The sequence below is a fragment of the Phyllopteryx taeniolatus genome, chromosome 4 (assembly GCF_024500385.1).
Source record: "Phyllopteryx taeniolatus isolate TA_2022b chromosome 4, UOR_Ptae_1.2, whole genome shotgun sequence".
NCBI lineage: Eukaryota > Metazoa > Chordata > Actinopteri > Syngnathiformes > Syngnathidae > Phyllopteryx > Phyllopteryx taeniolatus.
The window spans coordinates 29,768,720-29,790,377 of record NC_084505.1 but is presented as its reverse complement, the minus strand read 5'-3'; the positions used below and the strand labels follow the sequence as shown (position 1 = coordinate 29,790,377).

Below are 21,658 nucleotides of genomic sequence, written 5' to 3'. Positions count from 1 at the left end.
AATCGTCTCAATCTTACCCTCGACGTACTCCAGCACCATGCACAAGTGTCTGCGTGTTTCAAAGGAACAAAACATGGAAACCACAAAGGGGTTCTCGGCAAAGGTGAGGATGTCTCTCTCGACAAAGGCCTGCTGGATCTGGTTCCTCAAGATCAGATTCTGCTTGTTGATCTTCTTCATGGCAAAGCGCTGTCGGGTCTCCCTGTGGCGCACCAGGTACACGGCCCTGGAAGGACGGTGAGATTGACAACAGCAAACTTAGGACAGTATATCTTTCAACCCAAGGGGCAGATTTCAAATCTTATGATGATCCAGAGATTTAACAAGCTAGAAAACAGACAAATATCAATTTGCAACGCTTTATTTTGATACATCTCTGCAGGTGCTCACATTCTCAAATGATCTTCTACAACATTCCAAGGAAATCACAATGTCCCATCACTGGTAAGCTATTTTTAGAACAGGCCCGAAGGCTCTTTATGTGGTCCTAAGGGGCTACCTGGTGCCTGTGATCACCATGTAGGTGACCCCTGCTCTACACAGTATGTTCATTTTGTAAAGCTAATACAAGCGTCGTGTGAACAGTTATAATGCAGGATTACGACCGATTCGTGTACTGTAGTCGAGTGCTTTACCCGTACGCGCCATTGCTGATTAGTTTGATGTTCTGAAAGTCCTCCTCACTCGGTGGTTTGATGGCTCTCCCTTTACCCTGGCGACAGAGACAAGACATTATGCACTTAAAACACATTCGCTGCCATTGACGGCTTAGGACAGTTTAAGGAGAGGATGTTTACATCACTGTTGGTTTGGATTGTGTAAAAAGGGGGATGCGCCAAAGAAGAACGCTTTACATTTTGGTGGCAATCTGCATCTACAGTGCAGTGAAAAAGTATTTGCACCCTACCTTTTACAATTTGATGGTGCCCAAAATTAAGATTGTGTAGCCTTTGTGGAGGAGTTTGTTCATGTGTCATAGCTCATGTTTTGTCAGCTTGAATGCGTGTGACTCTTCTTAATGTTGTACCTCTGCCGAGTCATCCGTCTCTGGCGTGTGCGGACCTTCGCTGTCGTAGCTGTCCAGGCTCACGATGTCTGGGGGTAGAACGCGATAGTTAACGAAGCAAACTGAGTGTCAAAACAAAAAGGATGGCTTAGTTTCGCTACAGCGCCAGGTGTCTCACATCGTAATGCAAACGAAACGTGATTCCGTTTCAGAGCACCACGGACAAACGTGTCACATAAGAAAATACAGCATGAAGAAGAAAGCTCCTATTAATTTCCCACATTTCCTTCAGCGCTGCCTCCCACTCATTCTGCTCCCTGCCAGCAGAAAGCTGCTAATTTCCGTTGTTCATGTACCACATGTACCGTGCCTGACAGCTGCTGGAACACACTGATTATTATTGTAATGCTTCGTTAAAGCACAAAAACACACGAAGGATGCCACAAAGCATTTGACAGAACAGAGGACACTCAATTGTGTCAATTTGGGTTTGATGTGGCTGGCGCCCACAACCTCTATTGTGCGCCAAGAAAAACTAAGTGGGAGAAGTGGTTGGCGAACATGTGCCGACGCGTGAAGATGCAAAAAAAATCATCTTGTCTTGAGCACAACCAAATATTTCTCATAGATTTACAAAGGAGTCATTCCAGGCCATTCAGCCCATCAACAGCTTGCCTTGGAGTAGACCGGGCCCGTCTGACAGGTGTTAATTAAAGGTTTGGGGGCGGCGATGGTGGCACTAGAGTCGCGATGATTAATTAGAGACGCCGATGCCGCCACACATCTACCCGGCACGGCGCTTCCAGCAGCTTAGATTCCAGTTGTCACATATTGTCTCATCTAGACCGGCGAAAAACATCTCATTAGTACGCCACGTGGACAAAAACGTTGGTGCACGCGCAGGAGATGAAATGGAATGCAGTTATAATAGCTTTCTATGAGATGTTGCAGTCATGTGTCGCAGGGAATTGGTGTCCGTTACTTTTTTTACACAGGGCCAGGTGGCTTTGAACGCTTTTTCGTAAATAAATAGAATCAGCATTTAAAAACCGCCTTTTGTCTTTGTATGATATTTACATTTGTTTGATGATTAATTAAACATTAAAGCGGGGAAACGTTGCAAAAACATGAGAATTTGAGAAGGCGGCCAATACTTTTTCATAGCGCTGTATAATACAAATAATAATATCAGGAGACAGCCAGAAAGCGGATGGACGCTGTCAAGTAAGCACCACAGTTGCTTTTATTTTGCTAGTCGGGTTATTGCCAGTATTTGCTGCAGTAATTACACTGGGGAACACAATTTTTGTTGAGCTACGTCTGACAGCTTTTTTGGGTGCAGAATCCAAAACTGTTTTTTTAACTATAGATCCCCGTTTTCTTAAAAAATATGAAAAATGTATGTATCTATGCAAAATAAAGCACAAAGATGCAATAGTTACAAGCTGTGAAGACTAAATAAACAGCAGAAAATAAATTGAATTTACAACGGTATGCCCATGGTCACAAGGTTAAGAGAAAAGCCAGCACAAATGCTCTTCATTCCTACTATGCTAGCTTTCTGTATGCGGATATTGATAGTACTGAGCTATGGGGAGCTGCACACACCTTTCAAAAAACTGACTGCAATTTTGGAATCAGCATGTCAATTTTAGTTTTACTCAGCATAAAAATCTAACTCAACAGAATTTTTTTTCAAATTGTTCCCCAGTGTTATTTATTAGCCTCCACCTTACAGATTATAAATTCTTCTCATACGTTCAGAAAGTAAGCTAGTAGTATACAAGTTAATCTTTTGGAACTGGCCAATGTCTACAGGCCATAATTAAAACAAAATCTTTTTGGTGGGAACAAAACGTTTTTTGTTTTTTTTTTCTTTTCTATTTCCTCCCGCTCACCTTCCAGGGGGTCCCTAGTGAGCCCGAGCTGGCTGATGATGTATCGGGGGATGTCCGCCTTCATCAACTGGCCCTCCTTGGCGTGGTCCTCCGCGGCCTCCAACAGATGGTAGAACTCTTCCGGATTAAATTCCTGTTATGTCAGCACACAGACCAACAAGCTTAAAAAAAAAAAAAAAAACGCGTGCACAGAAATAAAAAACAGATTGGGTTCATCTGTTAAGTGTTAAAACTCTACCTTGCTTGCTACCTTGTGTGTGATCAAGTCCTAATAATGTCTTCTAACACATTTATATAGGTGTGAAAGACACAGCTCACACATAGCCCAAGTGTAAGATCCCCTAAAAGATTCCATAAGAAAAATGAAAAGACGATTTGAAGATATGCACGACCAAATACTAACAGACAGGAGAAATAATAGATATTCATCGAGTTCACGTCTTGTGTCAGCTTCATTAACACGAGACACAGATATATGGCTTCCAGCAATGCAAAGAAGTCTGTTTGACAGTATTAACAATATCATACGATATGTACTGTATATAATTGCCAAATGCGTGACTATTGCATCTTTTGTCATTTAATGCAGCGTAACAAGCGATTCCAAAAGTGCCACACAAATTATGGTCACAACATAAACAAAACAATCAATGCAGGCAAACTTTAAATGTCCCTTTTTCCTGTTGTGGTGTCCTGTGGGATCACATTGTGATTTTGATTAAAAGGCAGATCATTTCCTCCAGTGTTCCCATCTATGCGACAACCCCCCACCTCTTCTTGACCAAAGCGAAGCGAATGAGCAGAGGAAGGATTAACCTCCCTCTATGACTGCTCGCTCCCCCTCAAGGGTCTTTTTTTTTTTTTTTTCCGCCGCAGCGGACGTCAACACTGACATAAATGCTAGAGGAACATTTGATCATTGTCTTTTTCTAGCTAACCTTAAGGGCCACGGCGAAGAAAAAATAAATCCCATTCGCATCTTGTCCGACCCCATCGACCCCTTACCGACGGTCGTCTTGGCGACGCCATGATGAGCTAAAGGTGGGCGGAACGGGTTTAGCGGCAAACGTGCGAGGCCGTCCGCCAGTTAAGTGCCGAGCGTGTATTCACACGCTCATTGACTGTATGCAACACGCCAAGGTCATGACGTGCGACCTGCCATCTTTGATGCACTGTGAGGAAATGAGCAGTGTCGGAATATATTACAGCTGTCTTGTAAAAAACATCTTGCAGTCCTGCACGCGGGGCTGCGAAATATGGCCTTCGAATAAAATCTTAATAAAAAATGTTTTCCGCAAAAAATCCCATTTGATCCAGAATGACAATGAAAGTACTCAAATGACAGTTTTGCTTGTGTTTTTTCCCCTTCTGAGATTTGCTCTATTTCTCCTGAAACCAAACAAGCTTTGTAAGAGTTTTTTTCCTGCATTATTTTTCCCTTAATTAACTTCAACTTTTTCCTTGACAAATAATGTGAAAGTGCCTTCTCTTGAAAAAGGTGCCCCTGTTGTCAAAACATGTATATAAACACGATTCTTCATATAAATTCAATTTTAAATGTTCAACAATTTAACATAAAATGAGTTGCCGGTTAAAAGTGCAATTTTACCAAGTTTAAAATGTTTTTTTTAAATCTATGTTGTATGTATCTATTTTTCAAACTTCTCCGAATTGCATTGAGTTATAATCTTTATTTTTAAACTACTGGTTGAATGTTTTCCCATTTGAAATGGCTGTTGCTGGTTGATTTCATTGACAGTACAATACAACGTTGTTCAGTTCCAAATACCTGTGACTTAAAATGTTGTGCGCCTTTATCAATTTACTGAACTACAATGAGTTTGACACCACCTGTTTATATATTCTGTATTGTGTGCTTATCATTCCGAGAATGATTTAGAATTTGGAAGAAAGGTTTGTGTGTTAAGTAGCACCTTTGTACAGTCTCCAGGTGTGAAAGCCAAGAAAGTATATTGATTTAGTTGCGTCTATAAATATGACCGGGTCTTCAAATAGCAACTTCCTGGCTTCCGGCCGTGATACGCCGATTGATTATCGACTGAAGCGTTCTCTGAAACTTGAAAAAACATCTCGGAAAGTCTCACCAAGCACTCCAGCAGCCTGGCCGGTCGAGATATGATGATAAAGAGCTTCTTGACCAGCTCGATGACAAAGGTGAGCTCCGAGCTCTCCGAGCGTTCGTACGCCTGAAGGCAAATCGAGATCAAATCGAGTCTGTCAGCGTGGGGCCAAGTAGCCGAACGGAGACGCGAGGCTTCGAGACTCACGTCGTGCAGGAGTTTCTCCAAGTTTTCCTGAAGTTCGCAGAAGTAAACACTGGTAATGAGGCCCTCTCGCGATTTGGTCAGGCAGTCTCGGGACAGCTCGGCGATCTGGTGATGGATGAAGCTGAGGACGCCGTCGGCCAGAGGCAGAACGCTCTCCGGGGAGTAGTTGTGGATGAACTCTGCTAGCCTCTCCTCCATCTGCGCTGTGGCCTAATGGAAGACAGCACACAGCTGATTCATCTATTATTGGCCAGATAGAAAGACGATGAGAAATTTCAAAAAGTGACTATAATAACTGCCTGCAATATTCGTACTTTCAACTGGTTCCATTCAAAACATCTAAAGCAGGGATTCACCAACATTGTTGAAACCGAGTACACTTTCGTCTTTACCGTTACGCAAGAAGTGTGTTTCAGTGGGACAGCACCATTTATATGCTTTGTCAGTGGGTTCTAGCAACAAAACTGTGGCAAAAATGTAAGTCGTTATCATTCTTTATGATCTTTTTTCCCACAAAAGTTGAAGAAATCTTCTCTACATTACACTTGCATTAGACTGCCAAGAAATTAGTGTATTTATCACAATTGTCTTTCCTACTATGGCCTAAAATTTGAAATCATCAACAACTTTTTGGAAATAGGACTTCAAGCGTGGCTTTTTCCACATGCGAGACAGACATATAATAATTTAGATTTACACATAAAACTGAGGCGGCATAAAAAATTAGAAAAAAAAATGTCTTTACCATTATTAATCGAATGATAAGAAAATTACCCATATTTTGATTAATATTGCTCGTAACTAATTTTGTGAAAGATTTTCACTTTCTTAATTGAGCCGACTGAAATAAATGAACCTTTCTACAATATGCGGATTTATTCAGATGCACCCATATTTAGCTACTTTGTCAAGCACTATCTCCAAAACACAATTTAAAATGTAAGCATTTTCAAGCAATTTCAGATGATTAAGTGTGAAACTATGCTGAGTTGGATACGAGCAATGGCACCCGGAATGCCCTTCACCCCACTTTGACACATTTATTTGTAAAAACTGAGTGATTGAACTCAATGTTCAGCTCAGAGTTTTTTTATGGTTTGCGTCTCAAAGCCATTTGTGCTTCTGTTCCCGCCGCAGATTTGATTTGTTTTGTTTTCTGCAGCTTCACCCCTCAGGACATCAACATGACACAGTAGATTTGTTTGTCCACAAAACAGCAACTCAGAACTTGCTGGATCCGGAATACTGATTTGCGTTAGCCGACAGTAACGATGCGTCCCTACTAATGCCATCCCACAGGAAAAAAAAAAATGTTAAATGTAAATTACAGTATTATTCATTGAAAGAAGTCACATTACAGTGTGTCTATTTCCAAAATAAATTGTATTTGCCATTGGTACCTGTTAACAGTAGAATCACATTTAAATGTCACATTAAATATACCAACGATTGCGTGTGAGTGAAAAATAAACCATTTGGCATTTGTACTTGTTTGAAAAGCAGGACAAGGATTTCTATACAAATATATACTTTTGTAAGCTTTTCCGGTAAGAACAAATAGGTACACTTGTGCAACTAACGCATTCCAATAATGCTGCCTTACGACAGGGGCAAAAATATTACAGCCGTACACCACTGCAGATCACAATAACAATATCATTTATGCTGCCGATGTCTCTGGCAGCGGCAATCAAAACTGAGCATTGTTATCTTTCTAAAGGCAGACTTTTAGATCAAGCTCTTGTTTAGGCTGTCATAAGACTGTTCAGGCGGCCAGTCAGGGTACAGCATACAGTGGATATAAAAAAAAAATAAAAAAAATCCACATTAGGTCACATTAATGTGTATAAAGTTTTGAAACGATTTACCTTGGTCTCATTTTTGATCTCACAAAAACCTTAAATAGGAGTGTGCAGACTTTCTATATCCGCTGTATACATTAGTTGATTTCCTACATTCACGCCACGGCAAATAACAGTAAACGCGAAGTGTTTTTATACGGTGCCGCGGCTTGTTAGTGTGCGTCTGACCTTGGGGAAGCGCTCCTTGTACACGTGGTTCATCATCACGATTTCATTGTCGTAGCAGGACGGCGAGCGCCCCGGGCTGAGGAGAGACAATGTGCGAGAGCGTGAGACACATCGCCCAATGACAAAATCAAAAGACGAGTAAAACAGGTGCGCGAGAGCAGAATGGAACTGTTTTTTTTTACCCTTTCAAAAAAAAAAAAACACCAAAACATTCATAGGTTCCCGAAATGTCTTTTCTGTCCACATATTCTGCTAATGCACTTCACAAATTCTCTACAATGTCTTTAATTAACGGAGCCTTCTTGCAGAAAACACTTTCGCCTCCATCACTGGCTTCCAGAATTCAAAATAATATAATCCCCTTTTTTGCAACTATACGCACACTGCAATGCCACAAGAGCGCACATGATGATGATGACGACGATGTGGGCAAATACGCTAAAGTCTGACGTGACGTGGATAGTAACAATGAGCCACGTCAAGGTACACAATGGGGCCGCTGTGCAAAGAGCCAGGACACCTGCTGGAGTATTATCTAGGAGGATCTGCTGAGCAGATGAATACGCCAGCCGAGAGCTGGTAAATCGTGATGTGGTGTATGTCGTTTAGGTATCCAGGGGATGCTGGAGTGTGCACCCTGTATTTTTTGGGACAAAGAAGTGCTGCTGCTCTCTGGAGGCACCCAACACCACAGGGGGCAAAGGTACACGCCTTATGGGAAGCATACCAAGCTTTTTCCTCAATTGTGCATCATAAAATAGGCCGGGTAGTTTTGCAGGGCTCCTTTTGACAGCACCCGCAGACTGCTTCCTTCCATTGCAATAAACTTGCGCTTTTACTGTTACTCGCAACTGCCCTTAAATATATATAGAGCTTCCTCTTTGCCTCTCGACAGGGTCGTAAAATGAATCTGTCGGCAGATCAACAGACAGGAAATTGTTGGCCTCGGTGTGACATTTTGAAGTGGATCTTATTTATCTGTATTTAACAGATTATGTGCACAATCTCATCAAATTTAGTGCGTATTAATGTGGCCGTCCACCCGTAGGATATACCATACCGTATGAGGCTGGCATGTGCATCAGGATCAATTTCAGTTTATTGGCATGGACACGTTGACGTTCTGCGGTAATTTCACCTCCCTGATTATTATACTTTAATTAATCCCAAATTACAGTCTGCCACTCAGTGTTGGTGCAGCTCATATCATGAACTAATACATAGTGTAAAGTAATTGTTTCTATATTAGCAGACATCCCACATTTGCAAAACAATATGTATGTACATATTGTATGAATCATTTGAATTTATACTTTTAAAAACGCTATTTTGCATTGCACAGTGAATATATATTGTAATTGTCAATTCTTTATTTGCGATCTTTGGCATTTCTACGTTTGTTTGGACAAAAAGATCCTCTCAGCATTCACAGAATGTATTTGTAGAGTACGGTTGTCACGTTCGTGTTCAGTTCCGCGTTCTGTTTTTCAGTTGCTGGTGGGCGGTTCCCCCTGTCACACGCTGACAGGCAACGTGGATCAATAAAAGCTCTTACTGTGTCAGAGAGGAGTCGTCCAGATTATTCAACTGCTGGCTGCCATCGCTGTTTTTTTTTTTTGTTTTTTTTTTTGCATTTTTGGACTCTCGTATGTCACGTACTGTATTTGTGCGCTTTCTGTTATTTACCCTCGCAACGCACCTCCTGCTGCGATCGCAACATCTACGATCAAGTATCTCAAAACAATACACAATTCTCTCGAGGGGCAGTGCATTGGCCATGGAGGCCTCCATGAATTGTTGGCGCGGAGGCATGTACTGTGGAACCTCTTGTGTGTCGTATTCCTCTTAAAGTTAACACCACCGCCATGTGCGCTCTGTCTGCGCCAAGCTCTATGTGACAAAAGATACAACATGGCCGCCACATCACTGCAATGCCTGGAAATCTTGCCACATTCAACATGGCCACCACATTGGCACGGGCACATCTGTTGTTTGAATCTATTCATATATTGTATATCTGTGACCTGGAAATATACACGTCACAGTCTCTACCCGTATTGCGCCAGTAAGCAACGGCGGCCAGTTCTGCAACTAACGGACTTTGGAAACTATTTTCGGACACGTACTTTCCAGACGGTCCCTTATTCCCGATATCCGTTAAATCGGGGTCCGTTAAAACGAGGCTCTTCTGTATTTGTACTTTTTGCCGTTACGATTGGCACCTGATCCAGCAGTGGAAAAAAACTTTGCAATTACTGCCAACTCAACCTGTGAAGTGAAATACTATCATCAAGTGCGTTTTTTCAATGAAATCTGTTAGACGGACATTCTGGGGATGGTTTTTCCTTGGCCGAGGTCTCACCTGAGGCTCCGAGAGCGAGGACGGACGTGCGGCGAGCGGCGGCCCCCGTCGTCGTCCGTGATGCTCTCGGTGCTGCCAAAGTGCTTGGACAGGAAGTGCAGCTCGTCCACGGTGGGCTGGAAGGGCAGCTGGTGCAGACGTTCTTGGGACGAGCTGGACGACTGCGAAGGAACCAGCGGCACCGAGAAGAGAGCGAATTGCTTCGGTTTATATCTTTTGATTTTCTTTGGCCTTTTGATGCCTGCGAAGCGGCTAATAATTGATGTGAACGAGGGAGCGGGCAAGCGAGGAGGAGGAAACTAAAGTACGCAGCGTACCATCATGTGAGTGGGTGCAAAAAACGTGAACAACACGAGGTAGCAAAGAGAGAGGTGACGCAACAGAGAGAACACCGAGAACGATCAGAGGAACGAAAAAAGGTTCAACTCTGCAAGGAATGAAACGGTCTCGCGCAATAAAAGTGGCCTGCTGCCTTTAGGGGGTTGATAGCAGCTTTTTTGCCAGCTCAGCGGGTAAAACGGCAACCTGGATCGATAGGAGACTGAATGAACCACATCTCCCGGCGGGATGTCACGCTTGGCATTGAGCGCACAATGATTTCTGCAGTGAGGAAGCCGGTCTCGGTCACTTGGAAGTTGAAGAGTGAAATAATGACGGGGAATGCATGCAGTCCGTTCGGAGAGCCACGCCGAGGAAAACACCGCAGGAGCCGTCTCATATGTGCCTCCGTCGCTTTCATCCTCACACCCTCGCCATTACCTTCATCTTCTCTCGCTTATAATGTGCACAGCATAAATCAGAGCACTTTTAACAGAAACAATAATGAATACTCGGAAGTCATGCAAATCTGGCTTTATACATATTTGGTCACTTCAAATCAAAACGAGGCGGCGTGGCGGCGTCGTGGTTAGCACGTCTACCTCACGGTCGAGAGACGCTGGGTTCAAGTCTCCCTCCTGTGCTGCGTTTGTATGTTTCGTGTGCACAAAAATGTGTTGTTTTTTTTGTAAGCGCTCACAATTCTGTTGTGTGTAAAAGTAATATTTTCCCTCAGTTTTTCTTCACACGCTCGCTCAAAGCGTTTGTCAAATGAGCCACAATTGTCAACCAATCAGGAGCCGGACAGCAGGTCCAATTCTGATTTGCTGTTTACTATCCAATCACGTTTTACGGCAATATACACGTCCCGAAAGCTTTGAGCTGTTGATGTTTCAGTATCTTGAGCATTATAAGTCATTTAATTTTTAAAATTAAATGATTTACATTAAGCGGCACGGTAGCCGACTGGTTAGAGCGTCAGCCTCACAGTTCTGAGGACCCGGGTTCAATCCCCGGCCCCGCCTGTGTGGAGTTTGCATGTTCTCCCCGTGCCTGCGTGGGTTTTCTCCGGGCACTCCGGTTTCCTCCCACATCCCAAAAACATGCATTAATTGGAGACTCTAAATTGCCCGTAGGCATGACTGTGAGTGCGAATAGTTGTTTGTTCCTATGTGCCCTGCGATTGGCTGGCAACCAGTTCAGGGTGTGCCCCGCCTCCTGCCCGATGACAGCTGGGATAGGCTCCAGCACGCCCGCGACCCTAGTGAAAATGGATGGATGGATGATTTACATAAAAAAAAATGATTATTATTATTATTATGTAGTGTACTGACTAAAATGTGTTGAACTGTATTTGTTTGAATTGCTGTTGTGAAAACTAGTTAAAAGTTTGTTTGGTTCTTTGTGTGGATGGATACTGGGGTGTCCTGCGTTCCGAGGGGTCTGTGAACATTTCAGGGTTTTTTTTGTTTTTAATGATTGATTGAAGGGGTGGTGCGTCCAATGGGATTGGGGGAAGGAGGTGGGTCGTGGGGAGGAAGAGCGGGAGATGCGGCGGGGGAAGAAGAGTTTTTTTGGGGGTCTGGACCTGGTTTTTCGACGCGAACGGATTTACTGTTTCAACACGAACGGATTTTTGACTGTTTTCAACGTGAACGGATTTACTCTTTCAAAGCCACGGGTCCTGCCTGCTCAACGCCACCGGGCTGCCGCTTCGACGCCACGGGATCCAGTCGCTGTGCCTACTGAAGCGTTTTGAGGGCGCGTTCCTACGACAATCGGTTTGGGTTTCTTTTCCCCAGTGAACTGAGGGTTCAACGGTTTTGTGAGTACTGCCAGTGAGGGCTACAATTAATTTTGTAAAATTCTTAAAAAGAATAAGAATGCAATGCCACCGTGCTACCCTGCTAGGAGTGAATGTTAATATACTAAATGTGCAAAATATCGAGTAGAACTTTCGCAAGTTTCCCAAGGAAGTTTTAAAAGTGGCCATTTTCAAAGGGGGAACTTATTTTTTGCGATGCACTGCGATTTCCCGTTCCTGGAGATTGCACGCAGGCATTTAAAGAGGACGCAAGAGTTGTCCACACGCGAGCACGCGCACACCTTTCATCTGCTCTGATCAATATGCACGGCTAAGGCTGCAGCTAACCAGGCGAAGTAACGGCTCCACTCGGCCAGAAGGAATGAAGCTAGAGGTGGAGACGAACACGTGTAGACTGCACGATTAGAGAAACGGGATTTACGGTAGGAGTAGCTGTTTGTACAGTGTTGCCACTCTGAAGAAATGACAAACGGCGAACAAAAAAAACAGTAGATTTCAAGACGTTTCTGCCTAAATTGTTTTGTAATCACCTCTGTGCCGCCCGCCCCTCCTCATTAACGATCCGCGGCAGTGGGAACACAGCGAGGTGTACGGAAACATTTATTGGAACACGTTGTGACTGCGAGGCACAATTCATTTCAATTATCACTGCTCCACTTTTTTTCTTTTTTTTTTTTTCTTTTCCAAGGCGACCGAGCGATGGCGCGCAGACAAATCAGATCAATCATTTCCCTGGCAACTGATGAGGTATTTTTAAGTTTTGCACGCTCTTCTGTGTTCTTTTTTGTGTGTGTGAGCGCGCCGCTCAGATGCTCGTGGGGCGTGAAATCCTTTCGAAAGCGAGAAGAAACACAAGCGGAACAGGCAACTTCAGAGCGTGAACGCACCAACTGATTTCAAGCATGAAAATGTATGCACACAAACTTCGAGGAGGAGATAAATATTCATGCACAGGACACAAAATATGTTTACCAGATCATGAAAAAAAATTATTAAAAAATACAGTTTGGCAGAAGGAAATGGCCCTTAGCACACTAGCTAAAGCAGGGATGGGCAAAGTACGCCAGACATTCTTTAATCCGGCCCACGAGCATGAACATTAGCAAGAGTCATTTGTTGCATTCATTGAGCCAATTGTCCCTAAAACAGCTTAATTAAAATGTATTTATTCATTTTATCTATTTGTTAATTCATGTCATTAAATAATGGGTTTATTAAATATAGTAATAAAATTATTATTTTTTTGCCCAAATACCTTTAACATTTCATTAAATAATGCACAGGTGTCAAACTCAAGGCACGGGGGCCACATCCGGCCCACCACATCAATTTATGTGGCCCGCGAAAGCAAATCAAGTGCGTCGACTTCATGTTTCTTGCTCAAGTAACAACCTTGCAAATCATCTTCCCTTTTATATAACGTTGATTCCAAACATTTTTGTGACCAATCCCCATTTCAAAATAAACGGAATTAACTGTTTACTGGCTTCCGGTTACAAATCTAGTTCTTCATCAATTTTTTGTGCATATGTAATAACATGAGGTAATTGTACATTTACTGTATATGTGTTTGCGCTCATGACGGCCCTCCGAGGGAAACCATAACTACGATGTGGCCCGCAGCAAAAATTAGCTGCTTAACTTTTGCATTTGATGGATTTCACTCATAATAATGGGACACGTCATAACAAAATGTGATGCAGTTGTGATCCATGCATCCATTTTCTATACTGCTTATCCTCACTAGCGTCACGGCTGAGCTGGAGCCAACCCCAGCTGATTTACACTCACATTCACACCTATGGACAATTTAGTCTTCATTAAAGGAAGTGCACAAAGGGAGGCCAGAGGTGAGATTCGGACCCAGAACCCCAGAACTGTGACGCAGCCACGCTAACCGCTCAATACACAGTGCCGCCCGCTTCAAATCATTTGAAATATAAATGTCCAAAAATGCCCTTTTGAAGCCCTTCGAGTAACTCTTACCGTAGAACTTGGTGTATTGGTGCCATATCCCGAGGACGGCAGCGAAGCCAGGGACCATCTCCGACCGTCAGGCCTGAGGGAGACAAAAAACAAGCAGCGGCAAAAATCGCACCATGTGCCGAAAACTCTTTTTCTTATCAGTTTAAAGAGCATAACATACTAGTAATGCGCACACACACACACACACACACACATTAGATGAAAGATTTTTCATTTTGCATGTGAGCGTGTATTATTGCCTCCTGTTTCACTGTGCATGTGAAATTAATCCCATCAACAATTTCACACTGTTCACCCTTCACATGAAAAAAAAAAAGGGATGCAAACCTTCTTGAAGAGGCGAAAGAGAAGTGGGCGGGCCCACTTGGCGAGAAGTTGCGTGGGCTGTCCAATGGGCTGCTTCCTGGTGAAAACAGAAATTGAGGATTTGAGAATTTCTGGAGGGGATAAAAAACAAATAATGCAAAACAGAAATAAGCATCTAATTTGAAGGCAGTTTGTGCATCTAGCCAGTCATGTTTGGTATTTCCATTTTTTTTAAAAAGCAGAAAATGATTTCAAGAATTGGCCTGATCTGACTTTCTTACTTTCACCAAGTTTGATCCACCCTGCAGCACCCGAGGGAGCCGTCTGGCACTCTCTCGGCAAATATAAAAGTCTTATTCCAAGTGCATGAACCTATCAGGTAGAAGCTGAGGTAAAGCCTGACTTCGAATATGTTGACAGCTTCCACGAGGAAAGCTCAATTTGACAGAGTGAAGTGCGAACTGAATCTCTGGAGACCCCAAACAAATTGCTTGTTACACAGTTTGTCTAACTGCATGTAGTCAAAAGAGGTAAGAGGTAGTCAAAAGCGTCAACGACCTGTGGCAAACTACTGTGTGATCCCAAAGAACATCTTTTGCAAATATCAAACGTTTTTGTGCTTATTTGTGAATGCGATAGATTGCCGTATTCTGTAATTGTAGTTTAAAAAAAAAAAACGGCTCGTAACCAGGACAACAGTATCACTGATGTTGCCGTGGTGACCTAATAAGGTCGCCTACTTAAGTGGCACCATGAAACCTCAACAATACACACGACGTTGTTCTCCTTTTGGAAACTGACCAATGTGTCCAGGCAGTGGGGAGTGAGGCCTGGGCAGGGTGGGGGACGTGCTGGTCAGGATGAGACTTTTCCTGTTGCTCGTTCTGCAGCTGGAACACAAATCGCGAGCCATCGGTAATTGCTGTGTTCAAATCCATTAACATGAGAATACTTACACGTGTGCTCAGGTGAAAACATAACACGATGTTATCGACAAGTAAACCACATTTTGCTCTGCTTTTGTCGTGATTTGCACCATATAATGAGAGTATTGGCAAACGTGGCTGTCACAGGAGGTGAGAATGCAAGAAAATAATCCAACAGCAGAAGACTTTCTCGGCGTGGGCGCGTCTGACCATTCATTTCGAGTCCTTCCACACCGAAACCACAGTTTAAGGAGGGTAATAATCCAATCTATCCATCCATTTTCCATAGCACTTGTCCTTGGCTATTTCCTTCTGCCAAGCAATTTTTCTTAAATATATTTTGGGTCCTGCGGATGAATATTTACTCCATACCGCCGTTACTAATCCGACCCTTTATGGATGAATCAATTATCGTGTATGATAAACGTTGACATGTCGTGGTGAGGAAATAAAGACTTTCTGCTCCTGATTGTCTGACGCAATTTTTCAGGAAGCTATGCTTGGTGGCTCGGCCATTATATTATATACATTATATGTTATGAATACACGTAACAGGGAAAGTTTGAAGTACTAATTCTTTCAATGACTCCTGCTCCATGGCTGTTTTGGGAAGAGCAATAAACCACACATTTCTTAATCTATCTCAAACAAGACACAAAGTCTGTATCTTTGTGATGTGTATCCCACTGTCTGGAAGCCCTCCCGCACTTTCTCCTCCTTTATCTCTCCTTCTTTCTCAGTCTGGTTTGCTGTAGCGCAGCGAGACATCAAAACCCCAAACGGGATTTTATCTTAGCGGCGGTACGCCTCTGCGGCTCTGGGCAAGGGAGCACGTGTTCCGACTTGCAGAACGGAGGAGCGGCATATTGAAATATTTAGGGGAAATGCATTAGCTCGAGATGGGCGAGCTGGATGCGGTGTCGCTGGCTCCAGAGGATGCCAGCGGAAGCGGAGGATGGGGAGCTAGACGAAGACCCAAAAAAAATGGTAGTATTGCTATCGATACAAACACGCAATTATTTTTCATTCCACTCCATACTTCACCTTCACATCTCATAAATGCGCATTTACATTCGCTGACATTGAAAGGCTGAACCACTGGAGCGCGCACAAGTCAGGCTTGAGTGTCCTGTGTATTCTTTACTGCTGATTCATCAATCATCTTGTCTAAAGGAGGCCCACACAGGAATCAACAAGTGGCTGTGACTCATTACAACGTGGACAGGTTGATGTCACGAGGTTTACATATAGTAAAGTGAGACCATATCATCATTACTTTAATATCAGGTACAGTATATACCTTTTGTGTGCGATTTTTTTTTGCCATGAGATGTAAAATACATACTTGGCTCAGTAGAGGTTGGGAAACCTTTGGAAAGGTCGGGAAAGTGTACGAACGACAGCAAAAGAATGGAAGCCATCTTGTGTAAAGCAATCTTCTCTTGCCATGGAATCAAAAGTCTCGAGAAGCCACTGCTTTGCCAAACACTTATCAATAAAAGGACAGCATTTTGTACAATATCCCAGCACAAGCCGCAAAATTAAAGGTTAAATTAAGTGGGATGCTGGTTTGAAACTCCGCTTTAGTCTATATATAATGTGCCAGATGTGGGTTACAAACATGCGCATAGGCACACACTCAAAGGATATTTTGAATCTCATAATATTGTTGACTTTCGGTGGATTAAGTACACAAACAAAGGAAGGAGAAAAAGAAAGAAACATTGAGGCAGTAACGACTTATTCCACCCTTTTGGAAGTGCTGGTCTCGCCCTTAACGCTAACATTCAGTGGAGCCACAGCGGGAAACGTCCCAGTGAAGGTGACACAAAAGCAGCTTTGCGGGACTGCGCGTCAAAAGGTTCATGACAAAACATCCATTTAAAAGTCAAGAAGATACAAGCGGATGCAAACACAATGTCCGTCGGCAGCCTGTTTTAGCAACGTTGGGAACTACGTACACATTCAAAACTAGACAACAAAACAGTTATTGTTAGTGTATTTAAATTAGACTTTACGCCGATCTGATCGGTGTGATCGGTATCGGCCGATAATTTGCATTTTATGCTGATCGGCTGATCGGCTTTCATGTCACAATTCGCCGATCCGATCAATGACGTCATCGATCGGCTCCGCACAAGACATTTAACTCCGTGTCGCCGTTGCGTATGAATCCAAAAGCTAGTTTATTTTTAGCCTTGTCACGTGTCCTGTGGCGCAGCACTGTAACGGTCTGAGGGCCAACAAAGTTTTTTCTCCAATCTTGTCGGTTAAAAAACATGTCTTCGTGTCCAATCCTTGAATGCCCCCTCGAGGTCATCGATGTTTTCACTTTTGTCTAAAATGCTAGAGAATAATTTTGAGCTGGGATGGGCTACAGCACCCCCGGCGACCCTTGTGAGGGAAATGGATGTTTTCGCATCATGCAAACCAATTCACACATCATTCACATTAAGCTCATCCAGAACACATTTTTCTTTATGTGTCATGAATTGACCGAGATGGAAGATGAGGAGCAACGGCAGATGTAGTACGACTGATCGTGCAGCTAAAAACCCGCTGCTCACACAAACGAGCGATACAATTTGAAAAAAACAAAAAACAAAACAATAGAAGGTCTATGTGTATCAGAGCGATAGGAAGAGAAAAGGCACGTAATGCAACAGCTCATGATCCAAAGCATACCACATCATGTGTCACACACGGCGGAGGCGGTGTTATGGCATGGCCGCCATGTATGGAAGTTCATATTTTAATGATAGGTTGGTACATGACTAAGTAATTATTAGCAATGCAATAAGTGATTAAGATACAGCCTAAGCAATTTACAGAATGAGGAAGAAAATTAATTGAGTTATCTTGGAAATATGGAAATGTGTAATTAAAGTGAGTAAGTAAGTAATTAAAATATATGCGAGTTATAAAAAATAAGTACATAGGCGAGCTTTGTAGTTTTTCAACCAACTCCAAACTTTGGTAAAGTTAGGGCAAAATTGTCATCATCAATGTGTATTTTGTGCAATTCTCGAAACATTACTTACAACCCCAATTTCGGTGAAGTTGGGACTTTGTGTTAAACATAAATAAAAAAAGAAGACAATGATTTGCAAATCATGTTCGACCTATATATAATTGAATACACGACAAAGACAAGATATTTAATGTTCAAACTGATAAACTTGATTGTTTTTAGCAAATAATCATTCACTTAGAATTTTATGGTTGCAACACGTTCCAATTGCACTGTGTTACATCACCTTTTCTTTTAACAACATTCAATAAACGTTTGGGAACTGAGGACGCTAATTGTTGAAGCTTTGTAGGTGGAATTATTTCCCATTCTTGCTTGATGTACAGCTTCAGCCGGTCAACAGTCCGGGGTCTCCGTTGTCATATTTTACGCTTCATAATGCGCCCCACATTTTCAATGGGAGACAGATCTGGAGTGCAGGCAGGCCAGTCTAGTACCCGCACTCTTTTACTACGAAGCCACGCTGTTGTAACACGTACAGAATGTGATTTGGCATTGTCTTGCTGAAATAAGCAGGGGCGTCCTTGAAAAAGACGTCGCTTGGATGGCAGCATATGTTTCTCCAAAACCTGTATGTACCTTTCAGCATTAATGGTGCCTTCACAGATGTGTAAGTTACCCATCCCATTGGCACGAACAAAGCCCCATACCATCACAGATGCTGGCTTTTGAACTTTGCGTCCATAACAGTCCGGATGGTTCTTTTCGAAGGTCACGGGCATTCAATGTTGGTTTTGGGCCTTGCCGCTTACATGCAGTGATTTCTCCAGATTCTCTGAACCTTTTGATGATATTATGGAGCGTAGATGATGAAATCCCTAAATTCCTTGCAATTGTACGTTGAGGAACATTGTCTTTAAACTGTTGGACTATTTTCTCACGCACTTGTTCACAAAGAGGTGAACCTTGCCCCATCTTTGCTTGTGAATGACTGAGCAATTCAGGGAAGCTCCTTTTCTACCCAATCATGGCAGCCACCTGTTCCCAATGAGCCTGTTCACCTGTGGGATGTTCCGAACACGTGTTTGATGAGCATTCCTCAACTTTCTCAGTCTTTTTTGCCACCTGTCCCAGCTTTTTTGGAACGTGTTGCAGCCATAAAATTCTAAGTGAATGAGTATTTGCTAAAAACAATCAAGTTTATGAGTTTAAATATCTTAAATGTTTTTGTAGCGTATTCAATTAAATATAGGTCGAATATGATTTGCAAATCATTGTATTCTGTTTTTATTTATGTTTAACACAACGTCCCAACTTCATTGGAATTTGGGTTGTAATTTACTTATCATGATGCGGTGGTGTAATTTATTACATTTGGTGGATTGATTTTGTTTGTTTGTATTTTGTCTTCCTGTCCAGAGACAACAGATGCAAATTAGCTTTTTGCTAACTTTGTTCCAATTTGTTTTAATTGGGTATTGTGCCTGTAAAAATAAACAATAAAAATAAAGACATCGTGATTGCGATTGTGTAATGAGGGGTAAGTGAATAACCGATAATAAGTGCAGCTCAAAATTTTCATTTATTTCAATAGTAACTTAAAAAAAAGAAAAAAAAAGGTTCATGACAGAGTAAAATATTTCAAAATGTTATTTTTATATGAATTTGATGATTATAGCTTCAAATCGAGAAAAACCCAAAATTCACAAACTCCAGAATATTACTGAATAAACTTAAACAAATTTAGGTCGGATTGGCCTTGAGTAGTGTGCTTCCCTGTGTAATGGCTCTATGTAAAATGTGAGTTTGAGTTGAAATGAGCTACTGAAATAAATGAACATTTCTGTGATATTCTAATTTATTGAGCTGCACTTGTATGAAATTGAGCCAATGAGATGACTCAATCAGTAAAAGCCAAAAATAACGAATGAGTGAGTTCCATTGAAAAACTGGCTATGATTACCTAACTGCCAAACAGATGAGATATATTTATGTATTTCATTTTTTTTCCAAGACTGGGTACCCGGTAACCAGGGATATGGGTCTAAATTAATGTTGTTGTTGTTTTTTCCAACAGTAACCGTGAGTAAACAAAAACGACAACAAAGGCAACAGCAACACAAACAAATACGTAATAATGTGACAGCCTTAATTGTGACTCACTGCCCCCAATCCAGCGGCCAGGTTAATGCTGCGGCTAACGTGCGGTAGGAAGGTCAGCGATTAAATCTGCGCTAATGATTCGTGCAGAAGCTTTGACGACCAATTACCTCCCTGCGGGCACCGCGCTGGCGCAGGGGCACTGGTGTCTCCGACAGACGTGACCGCCAATGTACAATGGGCGGTAAAAAAAAAAAAAAAAAACACACACAGCCACATTAACTGTGTTATATTGACCCAAAATAATTCCAGTATACCGGATTTTCTCAAATAGCGGACTGCCCGCAAATAGACACCGTGCCCGAATTTTGCTGCCAGTGTGATATGCAAAATTTTTATATTCCTCCACTAAAATGAATGATGATACTCGATTGCTCTATTTACCTTCACAGTAATCGCGGGGGATAGGGACCAAGCCCTGCGGATAGCGAAAAACTGCGAGTAATTGACACACCTCCCTACATAGTACATTTTTTAAAATTGCCTCTACGAATAGTTTAAACCCTAATTGACGACAAACTGTGATCCAAAACCAATTAAGTATCAGTTCAAACTCATCTTACATGACCCTTAAAATAAATGCCTTACAGATGATTTGGTTTTAGCAGAGCAAAAACATATGCACGGTGAAAACTCTGAAACTTCCACTAACAACCCAGGCTAAACTTAGCTGCTCCCTGACAAAAAAAAATATTAAACAAGATGTATCACTTCAACATACTTCTTTGACACCAATTACTATCCCTTCTGCGCCATCGTCGGGCGTGAGAGTAACAAAAAATATGCCTGAAAGCACATGCGGCCAAGACTCCCTGTAACTTCCACTAACAACCCAGGCTAAATGTAGTTCCTCCCTGAGAAACAAAGCTGGTCTTCCACATACCTCCTTTACACCAATTCATATTAAGGCAAGGAATAGTTTACTGCAGATATGCTGGGGGTTACTGTACTGTCACGTACCACGATATGCTTTGACCACAACACGCACTGTAAAGCCGAGGTTTTATGATGTATGCAGAATGCTGCAAGCCAGAGTCACAGCTGCGCTTGAACTTCCCACGCATCGCTCGGCACGAGCTGAGACTGTATCATTAGCACCTCTGCTTGTTGCGGCTAATTTGTTAACAATCAATTCCACACAGCGGAAATTGCTGGAAATAAACTTTTTTAGTATCAGGAGAAATAAAGAAAATCTTTGAAGGGGAAAAAGCTAAACTTGTTTTGAATACCATCATTGACATTTGCTTTTTCTATAAGCAAAGGAGAAAACAAAAACAACAAGAAAAATAGATTAAAATTGTAAATTAGATTTTTTTTGGGGGGTGAAAAAAATAAATAAATAAATCAGGAGATTTTTATTTTACAGCCATATCGCCAAGCCCTCATGGACATTATGATTCCACGTGCGAGTCATTAGAGACTATGTTTGTCACTTTCAGAAGAGAAAATCAAAGTGAAAATGAGAAGGAACTACAATGTAAATTAGGACTGGACATAACCGGCAAATTCAAGTGGATTAAGACCCTGAAAGGAAATGGAAAGAGTCACGCCACTAAGCTGATGGTCTGCTGACTCACAGGGC

General features: G+C 42.3%; 1 protein-coding gene across 4 annotated transcripts in view; it reads right to left on the bottom strand.

Moving 5' to 3' along the window:
• Positions 1-21,658, bottom strand: part of LOC133477108 (microtubule-associated serine/threonine-protein kinase 1-like) — a 59,976-nt gene that overhangs the window by 15,557 nt on the left and 22,761 nt on the right. For 3 of the 4 annotated variants that reach the window (XM_061771482.1, XM_061771483.1, XM_061771485.1), the window contains 11 exons: positions 14,821-14,909; positions 14,041-14,116; positions 13,714-13,786; positions 9,585-9,745; positions 7,223-7,298; positions 5,193-5,402; positions 5,010-5,111; positions 2,905-3,037; positions 1,028-1,095; positions 636-712; positions 18-226 (listed from right to left, as the gene is read on the bottom strand). In XM_061771482.1, coding sequence (XP_061627466.1) covers positions 18-226; positions 636-712; positions 1,028-1,095; positions 2,905-3,037; positions 5,010-5,111; positions 5,193-5,402; positions 7,223-7,298; positions 9,585-9,745; positions 13,714-13,786; positions 14,041-14,116; positions 14,821-14,909 — 1,274 coding nt within the window. The remainder of the gene's footprint in view (positions 1-17; positions 227-635; positions 713-1,027; positions 1,096-2,904; positions 3,038-5,009; positions 5,112-5,192; positions 5,403-7,222; positions 7,299-9,584; positions 9,746-13,713; positions 13,787-14,040; positions 14,117-14,820; positions 14,910-21,658) is intronic. The other variant, XM_061771484.1, reaches the window with a different exon arrangement.